At 46.1% G+C, this 20,931-nt stretch overlaps 1 protein-coding gene across 3 annotated transcripts in view; it reads right to left on the minus strand.

The window, feature by feature from the left end:
* Positions 1–20,931, minus strand: part of AFF2 (ALF transcription elongation factor 2) — a 446,211-nt gene that overhangs the window by 14,325 nt on the left and 410,955 nt on the right. For all 3 annotated transcript variants that reach the window (XM_026479777.4, XM_026479775.4, XM_026479776.4), the window contains 8 exons: positions 19,713–19,834; positions 15,692–15,914; positions 11,241–11,536; positions 10,656–10,719; positions 7,453–7,589; positions 3,226–3,297; positions 2,777–2,870; positions 291–343 (listed from right to left, as the gene is read on the minus strand). In XM_026479777.4, coding sequence (XP_026335562.1) covers positions 291–343; positions 2,777–2,870; positions 3,226–3,297; positions 7,453–7,589; positions 10,656–10,719; positions 11,241–11,536; positions 15,692–15,914; positions 19,713–19,834 — 1,061 coding nt within the window. The remainder of the gene's footprint in view (positions 1–290; positions 344–2,776; positions 2,871–3,225; positions 3,298–7,452; positions 7,590–10,655; positions 10,720–11,240; positions 11,537–15,691; positions 15,915–19,712; positions 19,835–20,931) is intronic.

Raw genomic sequence — 20,931 nt, forward strand, 5'->3', positions numbered from 1 at the left:
GAGTTAACTTTGCCCTGCCTCCCTTGAAATGGCATGGTGCTTGCCATCTCATTAACAGATACTTTTATGGCCATAATTTGGCTTAAAGATCAAATAGTTAAAGAAATCTGGAATCACATCATGTTAAACTTTTCTGTCCTGCCATTAGCTGAAACCTGACCAGAATTTCGTGTGCACAAAAATTACTGTAGTCTCAGAATTGACCTTCACGCCTGAGTTGTCAATACAAAATATTTGGGGTCTCTTAAATCCCTGAGTTTCTGAAAAAGCAATTTTTATAAGATACTTACTTTCCATTGCCTACCCAGGGAGATGGTATCTGAGCGACTTTTGAAGCATTTTGCTAAAAAAGAGAGAGAGAGAGAGGGAAATAAGGACATCTATTTTGTGTTTTATTAATTCAGAAACAGATGGAAGTGTGATTTCGAGTACATTAATATTGATTGCAGCATTTCGGGACGCCTCCTGTTCCGTTAGCAGAGCTGGGATGTAAGCGTACGTCAGCACACCACGACGCACACTCGATGAAAATAGCTGGGTAGGATAATTAGCGGGCTCCAATCAGGACCATGCAAGTCACTTGATGAAAGATCTTATATACTAAAAGGCCCAGTGAAATCAGACTCAGTTCTCCAAGAAGTGGCTTAATTATCCTCATCTGAAATTTATTCTGCAAAACAAGCTCTTCAGAATACTGGCAAGCTTTTCACCTTTAGCTCCCATGGCAAACTTTTTCCCTGGGATGCAACGTGGGCTGTAATTTCTGACATCCCAGGAATGTGCCAGGACTGAGCAGTGTCTTGTGGTTTGTTTGGTCATGAATCACCTTGATTTGCTATCTTTACATGCAAATTCCTGTTTAGCAATGCAACTGGTCCAGGGCTGCATTGCCATGGACCGCTAAGGATTCTTGGACCCTCATGAATGGAGCTGGGCTGGTTCAAAAGTTGGCCTCCTGCATTTGGGGGGGCCACACCCTTGGGGAGCACTCAGCACCACCACATTAGGACAGCGGTCCAGCTCACCATAATGACGTCACCAGGTCAGAGCCCAAAGTGCACAGGACCAGGACCCCCCAGGGCACTGAGCCTGACTCAGGGTGGCTTTTTCAACTGCAAAGACCAAGGTTATGCTCCTTCCCTGCCTGTTGGGTTCGGGCCCAGGCCCCTTTACAAATGGGGTGCTAGGGAGAGCCAGGCATTTTCAGGAGCCCAGTGAGCAGGCAACACTTCTCGGGAGCCCAGAGCCCCACGCCTAAGGGCATTCTGCAAACCCCAGTTTTTAATCTAAAAGCAGCTCAGCATGCTGCCAGAAGAGTGAGTTACTTAACATCTGTTTGGCATTTTTGTGGTGCCCTGAAAGCCACAAAGAACAGGCCAAAGAGGACACATACTAGAGCTGTGGCTCTCAAAGCATAAGCACAAGACCAGCAGCAGCAGCAGCTGCTCGCGCGCGCCAGCTCTTGGGCCCTGTCCCGGACCTCCAGTATCAGACTTGGGGGTGGGGCCCAGGACTCGGGGTTCACGAGCTCTCCAGGGCATCCAGATGCCCACTCAGGTTCGAGAACCGCCTTTCTACAGCATAGGTGGGGACCGTTGACATAGCGGAGGATGGGCAGCTGTTGTATTTGACACGTCACCGACAGGAGCACCAGCTTTATGGCATCGTGGCCACACCACGAAGAGCTGGCGAACGTGCTCTTTTTCCCAGCCCAGTCGGCGTCCTCATGCAGCTGTGCACTGCCGCTCACGGTGTCTGGGAGACCAATGCGAGGGTCATGGTTTGATTCATTTCAGACAACTGCTTTGGTGCAATTCAGTCAAGCAGTCTCAAGCACTTGGCAGAGATGATAATAATAATAATAAATAATAATAATAATAATAATAATAAACAACTAATCATCCTTTTCCTTTAAGACCTGACCAACAGGAGCCTTGAGCCTTCTCAAATCTAAATCATGACCAGTGCTGGGGGGGGCAAATGAAGCAGAAGCTTCACAGACCATCAAGCCTGTGACCCTTCAGTGGCTTGCAGTTTTCATCTGGGCTCGTTCCCAAATTTTGGCATTCTTCTTACAGTTGAAATTAATCTCTTTCTTTCTTTCTTTCTTTCTTGTTTGCAAATTAAAATCTCCAGTTGCCTAGACCATGGATTTATTTATTTATTTGTTTGTTTGTTGTTTGTGTGCTAGTTTTTTTGGTAAGCAGAGCAATCCGTTGTTTTATTGTAGTGTATTTTATTTTATTTTATTTTTTCAATTTATTTTTCGATCAGTTGTTTTAGAGGGCAACCACCATACCCCGACACTGCCCATGGCCGAAGGGCTCCTATGGCAATGGCTATCCCCCCAGCGCCCAGGGTGCCCGCAGTGACTTCCCCCACTGTTGAGAAATTTCTGGACTGGCTGCTGCCTTCACAGGAGACTGGCCACAGCCACAGTCAGTCTGTGTCCCCTGGTGGGTCCCCACGGTGCAGGGGGGGGGGGAAGAAGGTATCATTCCCCTGACTGCAACCGGGAAGATACCAAGGGCCATTTGGTCAGTCCAGAAGATAATCAGGGGATTGCACTACTGCACCTTCTGTTCCTGGAATCAAACCAAACCTGAGCTCTCTGCTGAGCTCCGGAGGAGGGAGAGGAGGGAGGGCCATGGCCGGCTGGGATGACGGAGATGAAGCCCGTGGCAGCAACAACCTTGACATTTAATAACATGCTTGCCATGTCTCATTAGTGATTGTATTCACCCAGTACTTATAAATTATACAAAGTAAGGATTACCTTAAAATATTCCATCAGTGATCTGGAGTACTTCATAGCATGGTCCTTCTTCAGCTTGAACATCCGCAAGTAGAGAAGCGATAAACATCTGTAGCTGGGGCGAGGAGGAGAGGGTTATGTTAATGCCCGTGCCCTGGGAGAGCTACACCCTGGCAACGAAATGCTGATTCACAGTGTGCGCCCCCTCCCCTACGGTTCCTGAGGAACAGAAGTAAAACAAGAAACATTTCTCAAAGAGAAGGGGTGAGCATTAAAATCCCATCTTGATAAGGGTATAAATTAGGAGAGTAAATGTTTAGTCAGCGACTGAAGAAATCCATTAGTTATCCTTTAATAGTTTAATGGAAAACAAGAATAATGATCTGGGGTAAGCAGCTTAAGTCGATCTGGAGTTCTCAAATCCTTCTGTGACATTTCAGCGGCTTCTTCATAGCCTCCAGGAGACTTACCATAATACGGCCAGCTTTTTGTCCCCGTCCGAAGCCAAGGGGCTCGCAAAGTTCTTCAGTCTCATCGCATACCTTCAAAGAGAAAGGACAAGCTCGAGTGCCATCCATGTGACCCCTCAGAAAGTCCAGAAGTCATTGCTATTCCCATGGCCCGAATGCCTTAGTGCCCCATTTGCTCTGGGTGGGAGGACAAAGCAGGCCACGTGGGCAGGAGGACGCTTTCCTGGAAACACGTGCAAAGCGATGATCCAAGAGTGACGTACAGAACTCAGCCCTGGAGAGGTCAGCTAACTCCGGAGCCCACCGTCCAGGACAGTGCTGTGGGACGACCGCTAGTGAGGCTCGAACAGAACAAAAGCTCGCCATCGGCAACGACGCAGATGGAGCTAGAGCGTATCATGCTGAGTGAAGTCAGTCAGAGGAAGACAAATGCCGCAGGATTTCCCTCATATGTGGAATTTAAGAAACAAAACAAACAAGCAAAGCGAGAAAAAAAGAGACAAATTAAGAAACAGACTCTTAACTCTAGAGAACACACCGATGGTGACCAGAGGGGAGGGGGGCGGGGCCGGGGGAGAACAGGTGGTGGGGATTAAGGAGCACACTTGTGATGAGCACAGGTGATGTGTGAAGTGCTGAATCACTACATCCTACACCCTAACCTAAGAGAACACTGTGTTAACTAATTGGAAGTTAAATACAATCTTACCCCCCCCCCCGCCAAAAAAAAAAACCCCATGCTGGCAAAAGACTGTCTCTAGGACAGCTCTAGCTAACCGCGTTACTGGTTTGCAGTGAGAGGCGGCCACAGATGTCAGTCTCCATCGAGTTTACGACAGACGAGGTAAATAATACACAACTATGTCTGACATGGGCACGGGGAGCCCACAATCACACAGTTAAAAAGGTCTTTTCTAATGGCTCAGGTTTTGAATATATTCCTATAGAAAGTGGTTTTGTTTTTTTAAGAGGAAGGTCAATTTCACAGCATTTGAAGGTCTAATCGCCCTTAATTTATGGTGCTTGTATATTTTGTCTTTCCATTCTCTTTAATTGTTACTATTCCACACTGGGGTGATCAAAGGTTGAGCAGTTCTCTCTTTTTTTTTTTTTTCTTCTAGCTGAGCACATCCCATTCTGGGCATTTAGACTCTTGAAAATCAATTCATTGCATAAAATCATTGTCTGAGCTTTAATGCAATTTCATAGGTACCTGTGGGGGAGTAAGTAATGGAGCTCAGCGCGGCACAAGGAAGTTGGAATGTGCAGGCAGCCTGGCCTTGTTCTCATTTATGAGAAGCTGATGGAGAGCCTGCACCATGGACTCCCCATTTTCAACAGCCTCCCCAGAACACTGGTGCCCCGGGGCTTGCCCACGCCCAAGACCGGGCACCCCCTCTCCTGGTTATGGCTCCACTTCTGTTGAGGGAACATTGTCCAGCAAAAGGACCTGTGCATTTGATGTGGGTCCCTTCTGTTGTTGCCATATGAAGGAAAAGGATTTTTATTATGTAATAAATCAAACTGTCTTTGACAGTTGGGTCGCTGAAATGTCAAGTCATTGTGATGCCCCACTTGTTTGCGCAAATACATTTCGACTGCAGATTCCCAGGGCTTAGAGCCACTATAATTACTTGAAGGAAGAAAACTGGGCTCTCTGTGGCCAGCATACTGTCAGTGAGTAGTAAAAATCTCTCCACCACCATATTATGCCATTAAAAACTATGTTCATATTACAGCCACCTTCTAATTGCAACCACTTTTGAAGTGAGTGGAGCATAGAACTTTAGTTGTTTCAATGGACCAGAAGACCTAGTTGCTTTAGCCCATTTTATTTCGAACTGAAATTGTCTCAAAAAAAAATATATATATATATATATACCCACACACGCTTTACAGAAAATGCAAAAAATGTACATATAGAGAGAGGGCACACAAAGGGGTGCATGTAAAGCTCTGAATAAAGTCCATGAATTTTATCAATGGCACTGTCCTGTTTGTGATACTGTTGGGGGAAACTGGGTGCGGAGCAACAGGAACTTTCCCGATCATTTCTTACAATTGCACGGGAATCTACAATTAAGATAGTTTCAAACTACTAACTCTAAAGTGAACGTCCGTATATTCTCCACAGTAAATAATTATGGAAAAAGAGGTGTTTTCTAATGGGAATAAATGTTACTCAAAAGCTCACATTGCATTTTTACCAGAAACGAAATATGATGCTCTGCTTTTGTATCTTTAAGAGAGCTTGTGTTTTCCTAAAAGCAAATGAAGAAGAAAAAAAAAATACAGAGAGATGGGAAACACCCATCATCTCACCCTACTGCAGCTCTGATCTTCTTTCCCTTCCAGCTTGGTCCACAGGCAGAAACATGCTTTTCATGGTCAGAAATGTAGCGTGTATATAATTCTGCAGCTACATAGTCTCCATCGTTGCTGCAATTCACTGGCTGCAAAGAATTCTGTTGAGTGTACTACAGTGTAATTACTTACTCTTCTATGATTGATTATTTGGTTTGCTTCTAATTGTGTGCTATAATATACGCCAAACTGAACACCATACAGATAACTCGCTCTACTCTTACAATTATTTTCTTCAGTACAGGAAATTCACATTTCCAGAAGTTGAATTACTGGCTGAAAAGATATGAATGCTCGTTTGTAAAGGTTTTCCTCCACAATGCCAAATTGCCCTCAATTTACAATGATCAATTTCCATTCCCACCACCAGCAAAGGTGAGGCCTAGGTCACCATTATTTTGCGTGCGTGTGTGTGTGTATTAACACTAGGTATTAGAATTTTTCTGTTTTCTTATTAATTTAAAAAGTGCCTTTTTAAAAAGTTTGCATGTTTGGATGGATGGAGAACATGAATGTTCTGTGTTTGTACACTAATGCTGCCCCTCAATTTTTAATTTTTGCCAGAATTTTCATCTTGTGCATCTTTGAAAATCACTGGCAGCCTCCAATACACTGAGAAATCAATTTCCCGTTAAAAGCTACAGAATGGCGCTGGTGGCTTTCACAGAGCATAAAGTAAGTCTGAGAGATAGATACTTTATATGCTTCTGTGAACAGAGGAAAGCCAAAGGTGGCTGCCTGGCCTGGCAAAGTGAGGCTGCTTTCCTCATAATCCCCCTACTTTTGTGGCTTTAACTTCCTCTTCTGATTCTATGCAAGCACAGTCCCCCCCCCTTTATAATACTTTGCATTCTTTTGATCTTTTGGAAGGCTTTGCTGGGAAAATACGCATGCTAAATGTGTCCAATGTTTGTCTGAAGGTTTAATTACAAGGGCCTCGGATTTGTAACAGTTTATACAGACACAGGCAACATAGTAAAAACTATGCCTGGCATTATCAATTAATCGAGCCAGAGGTGACCGGGATAGAAAGGACTATCAGGTGAGGAACTGCTCATTCAAACAAAAGCAATTATTTAGTCCATCCAGCAAATGATGGTGCTCTTCCACTCTTCAGAGGTGGAGTCAATTATTTTACAAATATCTGCACGTTACTGGAAAATACAACAGTGGGATTTCTTCTCTTTCCCCTGCTTCCAGGAATTTTTCTGATTACTCACAAATTCTACTCCACCAAGACCAACGGCAGGCCAGGAAATTTCATTTCAAATGCAAATGAGACCGACAATCTGTGCAGTTAATATACGGCTCCTAGTCTCATCCTCTGATCTTTACCCCTCCCCCTCTCACCACCTTGTCTGTTTCCCTGAAATTACAGACACAGGGGAAGTTCACTGCACACCTGCGGCCCTCAACGCCAACTTTGTGTCAGAACAGCGGCCCCTCCTTTTTAATAACCGAGGCGGAAATTCTGAGAAAACATGGTTTATAACAGAAATCCCCATAGCGCCACCTTCCTTGAATTATAAAACTGCACTTTGAAAAAACAAGTGTCAATGGCAAATGGTGAAATTATTATACTTTACTTCCACCCACTACGTTTCCATTTTAATTTTATGAATATTGCAAATTATAACACTCACATTATAACCTCTGAAGGGGATAATTTATAAAAGCAGTGTCCATCAATTATAAATTTTCCATGACATTAATAAAATGGCAAGAACTAATTATGATGACTTCTAAGAAGAAGATGCGTAGGACAAACCATTAGTAGGAGGAAATGATATTTTTAAAAAACATAGTAGCTTCTAATTATGACTGAAATGAGCTTAGGAAGACGGCTGCAGAAAGGCCATTAACCTGAGGAGCTCCACGGTCTCGGAGTACATGGTATACGGAGACTTGGCTTCCAGAGGGTCGCGTTCCATCGCATTGCCGCATTCGGTGAAGGACAGGGCTGCGTCGGCATAATTCACGGCTTTGCCAAATTTCTCGAACTGAAACAGGAAGATGACTCGTCAACACGATATTGCCTCTTTTCTCCCTCAAATAAAGACAGTGACACAGCAATTTAAGGTTCTATCGTCATGATACCGAGGCTGCTACAGAAGAGAAAAATGCAGCCACGGTATCGCGGGTGGTGGTGGTATTCTCATGTGTTTGTGGTCCTGTTGCTGTTGTAATTACTTTTTGGTAGAGCAGAATGCCGATCAGTGCCTTGACTAGTTTCTATTCGCTGAATTGACTAGACTGGGCACCGTAATGTCCTATGGACAGAACTTGCTTTTCCTAAGCCTCACAGACAACTTCGTGTACAGTCTTCCCACGCACATCAACCCCACCCCCAGGGGAAGAGTAACAAATCGATGCTATTGTCATGAAAAATGTGAAGCTTCCGTGTGACTGTTGACAATAATCACATCACTTTCATTGTAAATGATGGTCTGAAATAGTGTGTCAAAAAGCCAAAAAATATAGCACTACTTAATATTTTAGTTTAGTAAAATTTTATTGCAAAAGGTTTTAGCCCTGATAATGGTCACGATTAAACTGACTTAGACATACTGATTTCTTTTTTATGTGTAATGAATATTATATATGACACTTTTATAGTGAGTCTTTTATAACAGTACTTAATGTTTTCAATTTTTGATAGCTGGATGTAAGAATTCCACTAATACAGAATTTTATGTAAAAAGAACCAATATAATGCAGATTTAGCTATTTTAATTTTCTTGTATACTTTTATCAAAATATTTTCTTGCAACTGTGAAGGTTTCAATTCTCAAAATGGCAGAGTAGCTGTCTCTAGCAAAGGATTAAGTACAACCATAAAATGATGAGTTACAGGTCCTACAGAACCGCTGTTGTAAATGACTCTCGTTACAGTAAATGTTCCGCAGCTTTTATAAACTGCAGGAATTCTGCACTTTCCTCACTGTAAGCTGCTGTGGGAGAATATTGGTTTCAACCAAATGCCAAGTGGTTTTATCAAAATCTACGTGTGTGTATGCAAACGATCTCCGTCTTCTCATGCCTCACACAATCATCTCCTTAGGTAATCCGGCTCTGACTGACTCTCTTGTGGGGAAATTAATGTTTGCATTCTGATTTTTCAGAGTGACTTTTCGTTCACAAACCCATAGATAGAAGGCTTCTTAAAGATCTCCCAGACCAAACCTCTCTTCCAAAAGTGGAAACTGAAGTCCAGAGAGAAGATTACGTGGCCATAGTGCCAACTGGTCAGGTCAGGTCAGACCCTGGGCCTCGGTTTTCCCATCCATAAAACGAGGGGCTCGAACTACAGGGGGCCTTCCAACTCTGGCACAGACATAAGCCTAGCAAAGATATCTTCCTCTAAATGAGTGCTTCTCAACCTTTGTTTCCATCATCACCACCTTTCCCCTGGCCACTGGGGGAGCTATTTGAGATATTTTTTTTCACACACCTCCACCAAAATAGAAAGACCAAAAATATACTCAGCATTTCTTCATGTCCTGTGGCCTAGAGGGTCACGCATCATTGCAATGTCTGACTTTTTTATTTTACCCCCCCAAACTGATTTTTGCCCCCATGGGGGGATGGCATCTCCCCAAATGAAAATGCATTTTCTAAATGGCTTAGACCAAAAGTGATTTGCGGGTACACATGAACAGGACTTTGGAAGGTAGAGTGATGTTGGTTGTTAATCCTATGTACGTATCTCTGTGGCTCTGATTTTTCTCAGTTCTTCCAAATCTCTCCTACAGGGTGCCTCACTCCATGAGCCCACGGACCAGCTTGTCAAGGGGACGTTTATGTGCTCCCTTGCCCCGATCTCGAAGGGTCAACTCCAGAGCCCTTCTGTGGTGCTGCAGAGTGGAGGACATGCAGAGCAAACCACTGGCCTCCAAGCCAGCAGCACTGCCTTCCAAATCTCTGGCCACGCATGCGATGCTCACGGGCACAGTCTCCCCAGCATCTCCAGTGGAGCAGGCACCAGCCTGCCCCATCATTTTTGTCGGGGGGAGCAGGGGACAATAGCTTTCGAAGGACAGCTCCCACCACAGGAAGGTTAGCCGCAGACAGTACCTGAGCAATTTGGACCATGGTGGGAAAAGGACAGCAAGGGAAGCAGCAGACGCAGTTGAGGGTGACACAGGTCATAGTGCAAGGGCTGCTGTGGTATGCTAGTACAGCCCCGCCACTGTCCAACGCCATGGGCCAGCTAAGTCCCAGACGTACACACTGCCGTGATGGAGGATGCTGGGTTTTCTTTTTTTAACATAATGGAGTTGAACTGATACCTCTAACTGTGCTGGGGTTCAGTCAAAGGTGAGGACCCTGAATTGAGGCACTGCTCTTCTCTGGGGGCAGTGGGGAGTGTTAATACCCATACCTGGCTCCCTGTCTCAGATTCCACCTGTCTGGGGTGAGGCCTGGGCATCGGGTTTATTTTAAAGCAGCTCCCCGAGTAACTGCAACATGTGGTTGAGACCCTGTTAGGAGGAACAATCAAGACCACTCAACGTGCTGAGCTCATCGTTGGTCTAGGTGGCCAAGACCGTTGGAGGCTGCAGGGCCGTGCGTCTGCGGAACCTTGGATGACAGAACGTCCTTTCTCTGTGTAGGGTCCTAGCCTCGTTGTGGGCCTCACTTGGAAACATGTAATCAGTGCAGCATGGAGCTGTGTTTTTTCCATGTACGTGGGTTTCCCAAAGCCATTTTTTGAGGCCACTTGACCAGCTCTCAACAACCTTCTCTCTGCCCACACCAGTCCTGATTTACTGGAACCAGTGGGAGCTCCCACTTTCTCCAGGGCAGTTTCAAAAGTCATCTCAAATTCACTCAAAAGCCAACAATAGTACATGGCATTCGGAAGTTAGGGCAAGGGGAAGAAGAGTGAGAACATGAATGAGGGCAGGGTAACACACTGCCAAGAACTTGGGAATGCTGGTGTAAGGAACGAAGCAGCCCCGGGAGGCCTACGGCAGCATAGCGGGGAGGAGGTTGGGCCCACTCGCAAAGGGACTTCTTAGTTTGATCCCTTCCTGAGAGGAAAGCCACGCGAGGGAAACACCTACCAGTGCGTCAGCTTTGTGCTTCAGCTTCTTAGCTTCCTGCATGTAATAATCAGCATTGTGAACCCTAAAGAGACAAAACGGGCTCTTTCAGCAACCAAAGTTTCGTCGTTTCACTGAAAGACTGAAGAGCCACAAATGCTTTTGCTCTAAATCCATTCCAATACAATGCTTTCGAAAGGGCAGGTGAACGCTACCGTTCTAGAATAACCAACCTTGCTATGTGCAATGTGAAGTGTGTCATGGCCCATTGGGATCAATAACCCAACCCTTCCATTGTCCAAACATTCCATGGACCCCAACGGACCTAGCTGCTGCTAGCATACTGTTCAACTGGAGGACGCGGATAAGAAAGGGGCCAAAGCAACCTAGAATTAAGCACCTGTCTTTGGAAATGGTACCAGAGTTCCATGATTAAATGAGCCAAAGACATTTCTCGGTGCAGACAGGGGTGCGTGGGGAAGAGGGGCTGCCACCGAGGTCTTACTTTGGGTGGCATGTGCATGGTGCTAGAAAAGCCATCCTGCCTGCACCCACCCCCATGCACCGCTCCCACACTATGTCCATGATGATCTGGGGACAACATACGAGTCGTCAAAAGTGAGCTTGGGTCTCCGGACATTGGTGGTGCTGCTGGACAGAAGGGGCAGGGCCGCCCAGGATGCCATCTCCAGGTGACTGCTGTCCATGAGGCCAGTAGTGATGGTAGAGGTGATGGTGGAGATGGTTGTGGTAGTGGTTGTGGTAGTGGCTGTGGCAGTGGCGGTCGCGGTGGCCGTGACAGTGGCAGTGACAATGGCAGTAGCAGTGACAGTGGCAGTGGCAATAGCCGTGTTGGTAACCGTGACGGTGGCAGAGGCTGTCTTTTTTGGAGTGTCTCCATCCTGGGAAAAAGGACAAAGAGCTGCCGTAAGGTCTGGCCTCTTAGAATGTCTTTTCATACATACTTTGAAGGTCGAGCACAGTAGGAAACAAGGTAAGAGAAAGAAAACAATGCACACAGCTTGAGAAAAACAGATGACCCTGGGTAGATCACCAGGGTCTTTGTTCTATGATGATACCACCCACCGAGCTAGTCAGGGGCTGTGATTACATGAGCTCCATTATCCCATCAAGACAGCCACCTGCAGATCCATGCAGATCTCCTTGGAGATGTGGGTGGGGAGAGGAGGAAGGGGGAAGGGAGAGAAAGAGAGCGGAGGAAGGGGAATGAAGACCGAGCAAGGGAGCAAGGGTGACCGTTGCGGGGGGGAGGGAGAGAGAGGGAGAACGAGAAAGAGAGGTGACATGTATATTTCTGATAAGGGAACAGCCCAGAAACTTTCACTAGGGTAAATAAGGTACTCCAGTCACTCTGCAAACTACCATCACCCAGTGCAGCGAGCCAGGCCTCACACCCTGGGGCCAAGGCTGAAGCTACCTTTTGTTCCTTGAGGCCTCGACTGGTGCCTGGCTAAGTGAACGTCAGGCGAATGCTCCTCATTTTGAGGACTTGGGGTGGTGAAAGCTCATTTTGACCAGATCAAAAACCAAACGGACAAGAGACTTCTGGGTTTCACTCTGAACTGTCATTGCCATGGAAAGAGTGGAATCCAGCTGAAGAAAGTAGGTGGCAAGATTTGTACTTCTGTGATGGTGTGTGCCATGAGACCGCGGTAGACTCTGCCCCCCCCCAACCTGGCAGCGGTGGCATGCTCCTGACTTCTACCTCTGACCACGCTTGCCACGGCACCTCCTCCCGCTGCTCGCCTGAGCCGGTATCTCTCTAAGGTTGGATCTCCCAAGGGTCGTTCCTCAGGTCTCCTCTTTCCTGATCTGTATGTGTTGGGGCAGATTTGACAATACACGGATCATTGCCAAATGGAAACCTCAATCTTACCCTCTCTCTAAAGCTCCAGACGTGCGGTGGTCACCTGTGGAGCATTACCACCAAGATGGCCCATGAGTCCCTCAAATTGCCCTGAAACCAAACCGATAACCAAATCAGTTCCCTCTGTTAATGGTGGGACGGCCGTCCCTGTCCCCAAGGCTGGATTTCTCCATGGCAGCAAGGGCACTATGGTCATCCCAGGGCTGGGAGCATGGGCACCGGCGTACCCCCACCTTGCCTTCCATCTGAGCTGCTCTGCTTTACACGTTGACGTGCTGTAAATTCTCTCATTTCAAAATGATAATGATCCTAAAACTCTTTTGAAAAGAGCTTCAAAATAAAGTGAATTTCACTGCTCTATTTCATCTTTAATTTCTTCCTCTCCATTACCCTTATCCAATCCATTACAAAGTCCTATTCATTGCATCTCCCCACCATTTCTCAAATCTGTCCCTTCTTCCCATCAGCCTCCCGGCTGGACCCCCGACCTCAGAGCCAGCTTTTCCAGGCCATTCTCAACCTGCTGCCGGCCAGCCAGAGCTTCTTACAGAGACCTCCACGCATCTCACTGCCTTGCATCCAAATGCCAGCCCAAGGCTGAGCCCCTTGCTGGCCGGTGAAGTCCCTCCTGATCTGGCTTCAGCTTTCCACTTGAGCTCCCGCTACTCATTCTCGCGGACCTTCCCCCAGCCTGAACATATCCTGCCTTCTTCACTTTCCTGCTTTGGTTCACGTGGAGTCTTAGAGTTGAAAGAACCTTCCCTTCATTACTTTTCCTTTTTCACCTTGTGATAATTTGCTCTACTTTTTAATTTTAAAAAATTGTGGTAAAATACATACGACTGGCTTCTTTCACTCAGCATCAAGTCCTCAAGGTTCATTCACATTGTAGCACATGTCAGAATGTCCTTCCCTTTTAAGGCTGACGAATATTCCATTGTATGGACAGATTACATTTTGTTTAAGCACCTCCCTTCATTTCTAAAGTGTCCTCACCTATTAAGGCCCTGCTCAACGAATACCTCCTCCTCCAGGAAAACTGCCTTATGTCTACCCCAGAAGTGCTTTAATCCTCCTTGGTCCCTTCAGAGATCTGAAGTCTGTCTCAATCCCTCTCTATGACACTGATCACCAGCCATTTTATATTGTTGTTCTTTGAGCACATGCCTCATTGCTTACCTGACACTGAGAGCTCTCTGAACCTTGGCGCCATCTCTGATTCTGACATCGCTACCCCACCCCAGCCCCTGCCCCACAGCCTCATGCTCCCAGTAATTTGCTGACTGCGTGCACTCATACCTGCCTTAGTCAAAACGGTCAGTTTAAAAATAGAGGCCAAATGTGAACAATTCTTACGTCCATGCAAGTCTGTCTTTCCCACTTGATCCTGAATCTTGTGATTATCAAAACTTCTTACCACCAAGAGCTCACTGAGAGAACCGTGGTGAGAGGCTACCCATCTAACAATTGTTAGGATGCACAGGGAGAAAATAGTTGACAAATCATCATGGATTTTATTCGCCCCAAACACATAAAAACATCGAAGCCTTCTAAAACTCCTAAGCCAGCTCCATGTTTCTACTGCCAAAGCCAGATGGCCCACACCAAACCGTGGAGTCAGCCCAAGACGGACCCACTCGTCTCTACGGTCAAGCTACGTGACAAGGACTCTGAAGCACCTCAAGAATGTACTCGTCTTCCAGCTTTCAAGCCATTTATGAAAAGAAGGGGCAATGGGTAGTCAGTCATGGGAGCCTCTCACGGGAGACTCCAGTGATTTCCTTAAGGAGGACACTCCGTTTCTAGGTGCAGATGGAACCATACTTATCAGGCTTGCCTAGCAGCTTTTAGCTCTTGTAGAAATGACTTCGCAGATTCTTGTAAGCATTACCACGGTCATGATCACAACTGTATTAGGCACCCAATTCTTTGTGCCAACATACAACAAGGCAGTATACAAAGAGAATTGCCTAGGTCTGGCGTACGCCCTCCCAAAGCTCCCAACAGAAAAGAGCACCAGTTGGAGTTTACCATATTAATTACATTCAGTATGAAAAATGGGATTGATAGTATAATTACTGTTTAGAATAGATGGTTTAATTTCTAACAAGGTCAGCATTTTTAAATGTGAATGCAAATGTGTGGGCGCATGCGTGCGCGCACACACAATTTCATATGGAAAATGACTATTTTACAATAGCACAATTTCTCTCTACCAGCGATGAAATTCGCCTAGATCCGCGTGCCATGCCAGTCATCTCGGATGATGGGGGACTCCACGTTGGAGTCCTTCAAGCTCAGAGGCCTTGTGGCTTCCCATGGAGTGGTAAATGGGCACATTTGGTTCACGGCCCACCAGGCTGGCATCAAGATATTTGAAAGCTCATTGATTTTCCCATATTTGCTCTTTTACATTACACTTAAAGGAGACCAGATGCATATGGACGCTACATCTGAATATACATGCATTTACATGGAAAAGCAGGTGCATTTGTCATTAATATTCACTGGGGACACTTTGCTTGTGGCTTCTGTGCTTCAGGTACCTATACCCGAGACAGCTGGAAAGACCGCACGGATGCGAAAAGTGATACAAAGTCTCAATTTTCTACGCTAATGGAGCAGTGGTGCTGAAAATGCAAAGGGCTGGATAATCCTTTAGTTGAGCTTAGAACCACAATTGTGTGGTTTTTAGCAACAGATTCACTTTTTAAATTCCATCCTTTTGAGTCACTATTTTAAACACTATTTCACACCTGCTAAGCCGGGTGGTGGGAAGATACAACTGGGAGTTCCAGCCCCAATCTGGTGACTTTCGGCAATCCCACCCCATCCATTGGTTCTTTCATTCATTCAATGATCATTGCCTATGCCACATGCCCAATCAGTATTTTGTGTGTCCCCACCGCTAAGATACGAAAGTATTGGACCGAAGGAGGTCCAAAGCCCTGAGTCTTTGCATAATAATCTGTTTGGAGAAGTAAGACTGGAATGAAAAATTCATCCTACATTAGAACGATCACAGTTTGAAATAATGGAGAGTTTGCATATTTCTGTATACTGTTCTCTCTGCCTCTTCCTCCCATCCCCCCACGGTCACATCCGGTTAGACAAGCTGGGTCAACTTGTTTCTACCTGATGATTATAATATTTCTTCCGAGATGCTTACATTTACAGATATCCCTTTGAAAGTAGCACAGAATTTTCCTTCACTCCTCTTGGGTTTGGTAGAGGTGATCTGTCCAATCATAGGGACGTTTTTGTCTTGACCAAAGGGGCCATTGCTGCCACTGATGTTTCTGCGGCGTGGAGGGTCCTCCGGCAGTGGGGAAAGTGGAGGAGGAAACAGCTTCTCTTCTTTCCTTCGATTTGCTCTCCTGGATGAACTGTTTCTGTGTAAACAAGACACAGAGGGTGTCACAAAGTTTTGTCTCTCTCTCGTGATTTTTCCCATGATGTGGGTACTTTCAACTTAAGTACTATTTTAGTTGATTGTCCTATGACTATGGGGAAGAGTATAGATAAAAATGCACGTAGACACAGATATCTATAGAGAGATACAGCTATAAATAAATGCAAATATATGTATCCAAGAATAAACACATGTCTTTGAAGCAGAACTCCGTGATAAATGTAACTGTGTAATGGAGAGTGCTACAGTGTGATATTTGCAACCTTTTAAGAGTCCTCTTAATTAGATTTTTATAGAAAATCCAAGGCAGACTTTAATCCCGTCATTTTTTTAGGGTGGTTCCTACTTATTTTGCCCTAGGACTTAACTGCATAATCCCACAATAAATGGTACAATAAACAATTAGAAGAGAGATATTTTCTTAAGAAATATTATGCTTGTACATTACTTAGCTACCAATAACCCACTAAATACTGTTGTGACACATTGTGAGCCTAGGCATAAGGAGCCCCTGACCTTACGCTGTTATACTGGAGTACTGCCGTGCTCCACTTCATGAAACCCATTTGAAAACTATTTTGTCATATCGCCACAAGACATCTGTAGTCCTAGAAGTACTCCCATGCTTTCAGACTGATTTATCTGCCTATTAAATGGGCACCATCAAAGAGACAGAGACTTCAAATAAAACAGAACAACTAAAACCTTATGCTAGCTGCTTAACTTGGTAATTGGGTCATGGATTTTCATTTTAGTTACTGTCTTAGCCTAATCAATGAAGATTACTTGAATTTTAATCTTTTCTTAGACAACTAATATTGCACTGTGCAGCCATTTACTTTCCATGATTATTGACTACAATTTTCAATAGCAAATTAAGTCAACAAGAATTTATGTTTTCCTCTTGGTCAATTTCAGTCAGTGTCTAGCAATATGGATTTACAATATCTCAAGGCAACAAATCAAAGATGAACAAGCATTCAAGGGGTCTGACTTCCTGAGATGGTAGAAGTCAATGCAGTCTCCTTGTTGCCCTTCCACCGTGCTGCCGAAATTTGCCAATTGTAACAGTATTTGCCATCTTCTCCATCTTCTGTTTTATAAATGTGGCCCTGTGTCAAGTTTTGTCAAGCAGCAAAATATTTAAAAACAGCAACTGTTTCTGCCATTACCTTAATTCGTTAAGATTAATCAAAAAGTATTTGCCAGTGGATTTTAAAACTTGCTTTGACATGTAGAACCACGTTAAGATAGCTGTGATACCCGATAAAAGAATGGCGAACAGCCGGATTAAGACTCATGTGCACAAGGAAGCCCCATGAACACCAGCCCCCACTAAGTATGATCGTTACGGAGGCCTCGGACTTCTGGGGATTTGTATAGAGGGCTGTCAAGTATTGCTGGCGCGTCAATGGGTGGTGAATGGTTCATTAGCTCCAGCCACTCCTCTGCTACTTGAGCTGCATCTGATTTGCCACTGGCCACTACCGTCATGCTTGGCCTTCCCATCTGCCACTGTACACAGAATACTGCACACAGTCCAGCACACTCTGTACAGTGGGCACCGGTCACCTGGCCCCCTTTCCATCTGTTTGGTAGTGAGTTAAAACCATGGGGCCTTTAATAACTTCCTTGGTGAAGGATACCCAGAGAGCATTTTCTGGAAATCACTCTATCACCATTATGGCTTCTTCTTATGAGAACAGGTTTTGCCACTTTGGGCGCCTCTTGTAGGTCAGAGGGGGACGGCAGACAAGAGAAGTATGTCACCACCATGACCCAATGCTTCAGAGGCCCTGTTGATAGTTCAAGCTCCCAAGGAGGTGTGTATGTTGGGGGGAGGGGTGGGACTCAGCGGGGCCCTCCTGTTGGATGATGGAGAACTGCGGCTGTCATAGTCTGACGTGGCAGTCTTTGCGGGGTTTAGAACATTCATTTAGAAAAGTGAATATTGTCTCCTACAAATTTCCAAGGATTTGGTTTGGAGGGTCAACAAGGCACAAAGGAGCAGATGGAACCTGAGGAGAGGGTTCCCAGGAGAAGAGCCCTGAGACGCCAGCCCTCGCTTCATTCTCTCTCTTGGCTCCAGAGATTTTTCCACAGACCTGAGTTTGTTGATGAGCCTAAGAATCTGCTCCAGGCCCTTCCTGAATGTTAAAGGTTCCTAGGTCAACACTGCTTTCCTAACGACTACAAAAGCAGAAAGACTGTAAAGACCATGAGTTAGCAACACCATTCGATGAAGAACAAACTCAAATTATTAGACATTTACTTAAGACTTGGTTGCGTCTCTTCCATGAGATGGGAGAAGTGGCGGGTCACTGGGTTGCTTAGGGAGACAAGCATCAGAGACTGATGGTTGTGGCAATGCCTCCTGCCTTTTCCTTGTGTCTTCGGGTGGCCTGAATGGGTCAAAGCCTGGAAACTGGGGAGCTACGGCCACGACAGCCATGCCATTTCAGTCCATCCTCCAGGGGTGGAGGAGGGCCGTGGAAGGGCCATGCTTGATCACTGGGGAAGGAGCATGCTTCCCCACAGGCCTGGCTCACTCAGGGGTGAAGAGGTCAGCTTGCCCCATTGGAAGGGTGGCTACTTCTGAGAACTCCCGTATGTGAAGGGATGTTTCAGAGCAAAGTTATACCAGGAATACAGACACACTGTACACAGAGCCACGGATCCTCAGGCAGAGGGGCAGCTCCGGGGCCCCCATCTCCTTATTATACCAAGTGGATATAGTGGTAATTGGTCTCTTCCTACCTTTCATCTCAAAACAATAAGGATCGAAACAATTGTAAGCGGAAAACTTACATCCAGACATCTTATCTGTGGCAGACTGATAGCATATCACTGATGTTAAACAGTAATCTGCGAAATCAATTGTTAGCAGCAGTTAGCCAGATTGCTCCTCTGCTCTGGGCTGCTAACAGGCTCCAAAACTGCTCTTTGATGGAAGTAATCTCTAATGTTGATGAATTTATGGCAATAATTATCCAGACACAATGGTTCCAGTAGCTGACAAGACTGATAGTTAAGTGATATTTCTAAAATGCAAGGACTTGGTCACAACGCTTGGTAGCAACAGAACCCAGGACTTCTCCAGGGAAGGCTGGGGTCATCTGAGTGAGGAGGGGACAGGGAGGCCTCCCGCCTGACTCTGGCACTTTATGCAAAGAGGGAGAAGCAGAAGAGGTGCCAGCTGGTTGGAACTAACAGATGGGTCCCCGGCCAGCTTTTCCTGACACACACGGTCCCGGGGGAGGGCAGCTCCCAGATGTCTCCTCTCTCTGGCCTCCTCAAATGTGTCACTCCCTTGGCCTCTCAGGAGGTCAGGATGGACCGAGTAGTCCTCAAGCTCTGTATTCAGGTCACAGAATGGCACCAAAGAGGAAGCAGCAGCTGGGTCACCGTGCAAAGGCTGCTTTCATCACCACCAAAACCGGAAGTTGCCCAGAAGCAGGTGATCTGGGTGCTGTCCCGTTTTAATTCATTCACTCCTTTTACTCTCCCCTTCATGCTAAAAGGTCACTTTGGCCGAGTTTGGTCCTCTGCATGAGTGGGAGTAAAGAAAGATTGCTATAAAGTTCACGGACACATGCAAAATCTGCATTCCACCCTCCATCTCACCCTTGTGAGACCAGCTGTCAGGACTGCCAGGCAACTTCTGGTTCCTTACCTACCATTCCTCTGAAGCAGGACCCCCCGCCCCCAAAAGGCTTCCTTTGAGATTTCTGAGCGGTCCGAACAACCGAGGTGTCATACAAAGACAGGGCAAACTCACTCTTTAGCGTTGGGAGGCTTGTGGGGTGGGGCTGGTGAGATGCAGGGGGGCAGCAGGCAGATAGTGGCGGCCTCCTCTAGGCGTTGCTTCTTCTCCGGGATTTTCTCTGCGGTCTCTGTTGGCTTTAACAGGAAGAAAAATACAGAGCTTGAAATACACGGCACATGCAGACATGGAAAAACCATGGGCAAGGTAGACAGTTTGCTTCTATTTTAACTTCTAGATTACCTAGGGGAGTTAAATGCACACCTTTGTTCAGACAGAAAAGCAATCAGCCAAGAAGCTAGCATTTGAGCGAGTTGAGCTGCGCTGTGAACCTCTGATTAAAGATAGGGTAGTGCAGGAATCTCCTGCCAAAAGTAAAGAGAATCTATCATTTTCAGATCCTTCTTCCATCAACAATGCCCCCACCAATGAGTAGTGGAGAAACTAACACTGCAACTCCAACACGGCACGACGCCGTGCAAACAGCACGGGGCTCGTGGGTTACATAGAAAGGTCACTTACACAACCCACAACACGCAAGGCAATAAACCCGGTGTAAGACATGCCTTTGCGTGTGCTGGTTCTGAAGGTACGCTCTTGGCCCTGGTTGTGCCGCTGTCATCTCGAAGGGTGGGGAAACAGTGAGCGGGCAAGAGCCCCAGACTTCCTATGGCAGCCATTAAGTAATATTACTCAAACATCACAAGGAGATGATGTTACTCTAAAAACCCGCCCTGAGATCTGGAGATACAACAGAACGAGCCTAAGGTATTTGAAATGGAAGAGGTCATTCTGGGTTTCCCCTTCTGACGACAGTTTTCTGTTTTTTTAAGTAATCGCTACATCCAACATGGAGCTTGAACTCATGACACTGAGTTCGGGCATTGCATGCTCGACTGACCGAGCCAGTCAGGCGCCCCTGCCCCTCTGGTGATAGTTTATAGCTGTGGAATTCAGCCCTAACCTCTTGCAGGTGAGGATTCCACAAGTTGGGCCAAGTACACAGCTCAGGGGACCCAGAGGGTGGGGCTGTGTGTCTGCTAGGAGCTGGGAGCATCAAAGTGTAACTGGGGTATGGGGATGCCAATATGTGTCCGGAGAAATGAACAAGGCCCAGGGGATGCATGTTGAGCACTTGGGAGCGCGTAGGTGCCCTGCTGCTGCTGGGGTGGGGACTGTGGGGTGTGGCCCCGTGAGTCCATGAAAGCAGCCAGGGGCAGCCTTAAGGAGCCGA

Source organism: Ursus arctos, chromosome X (assembly GCF_023065955.2).
Source record: "Ursus arctos isolate Adak ecotype North America chromosome X, UrsArc2.0, whole genome shotgun sequence".
NCBI classification, from domain to species: domain Eukaryota; kingdom Metazoa; phylum Chordata; class Mammalia; order Carnivora; family Ursidae; genus Ursus; species Ursus arctos.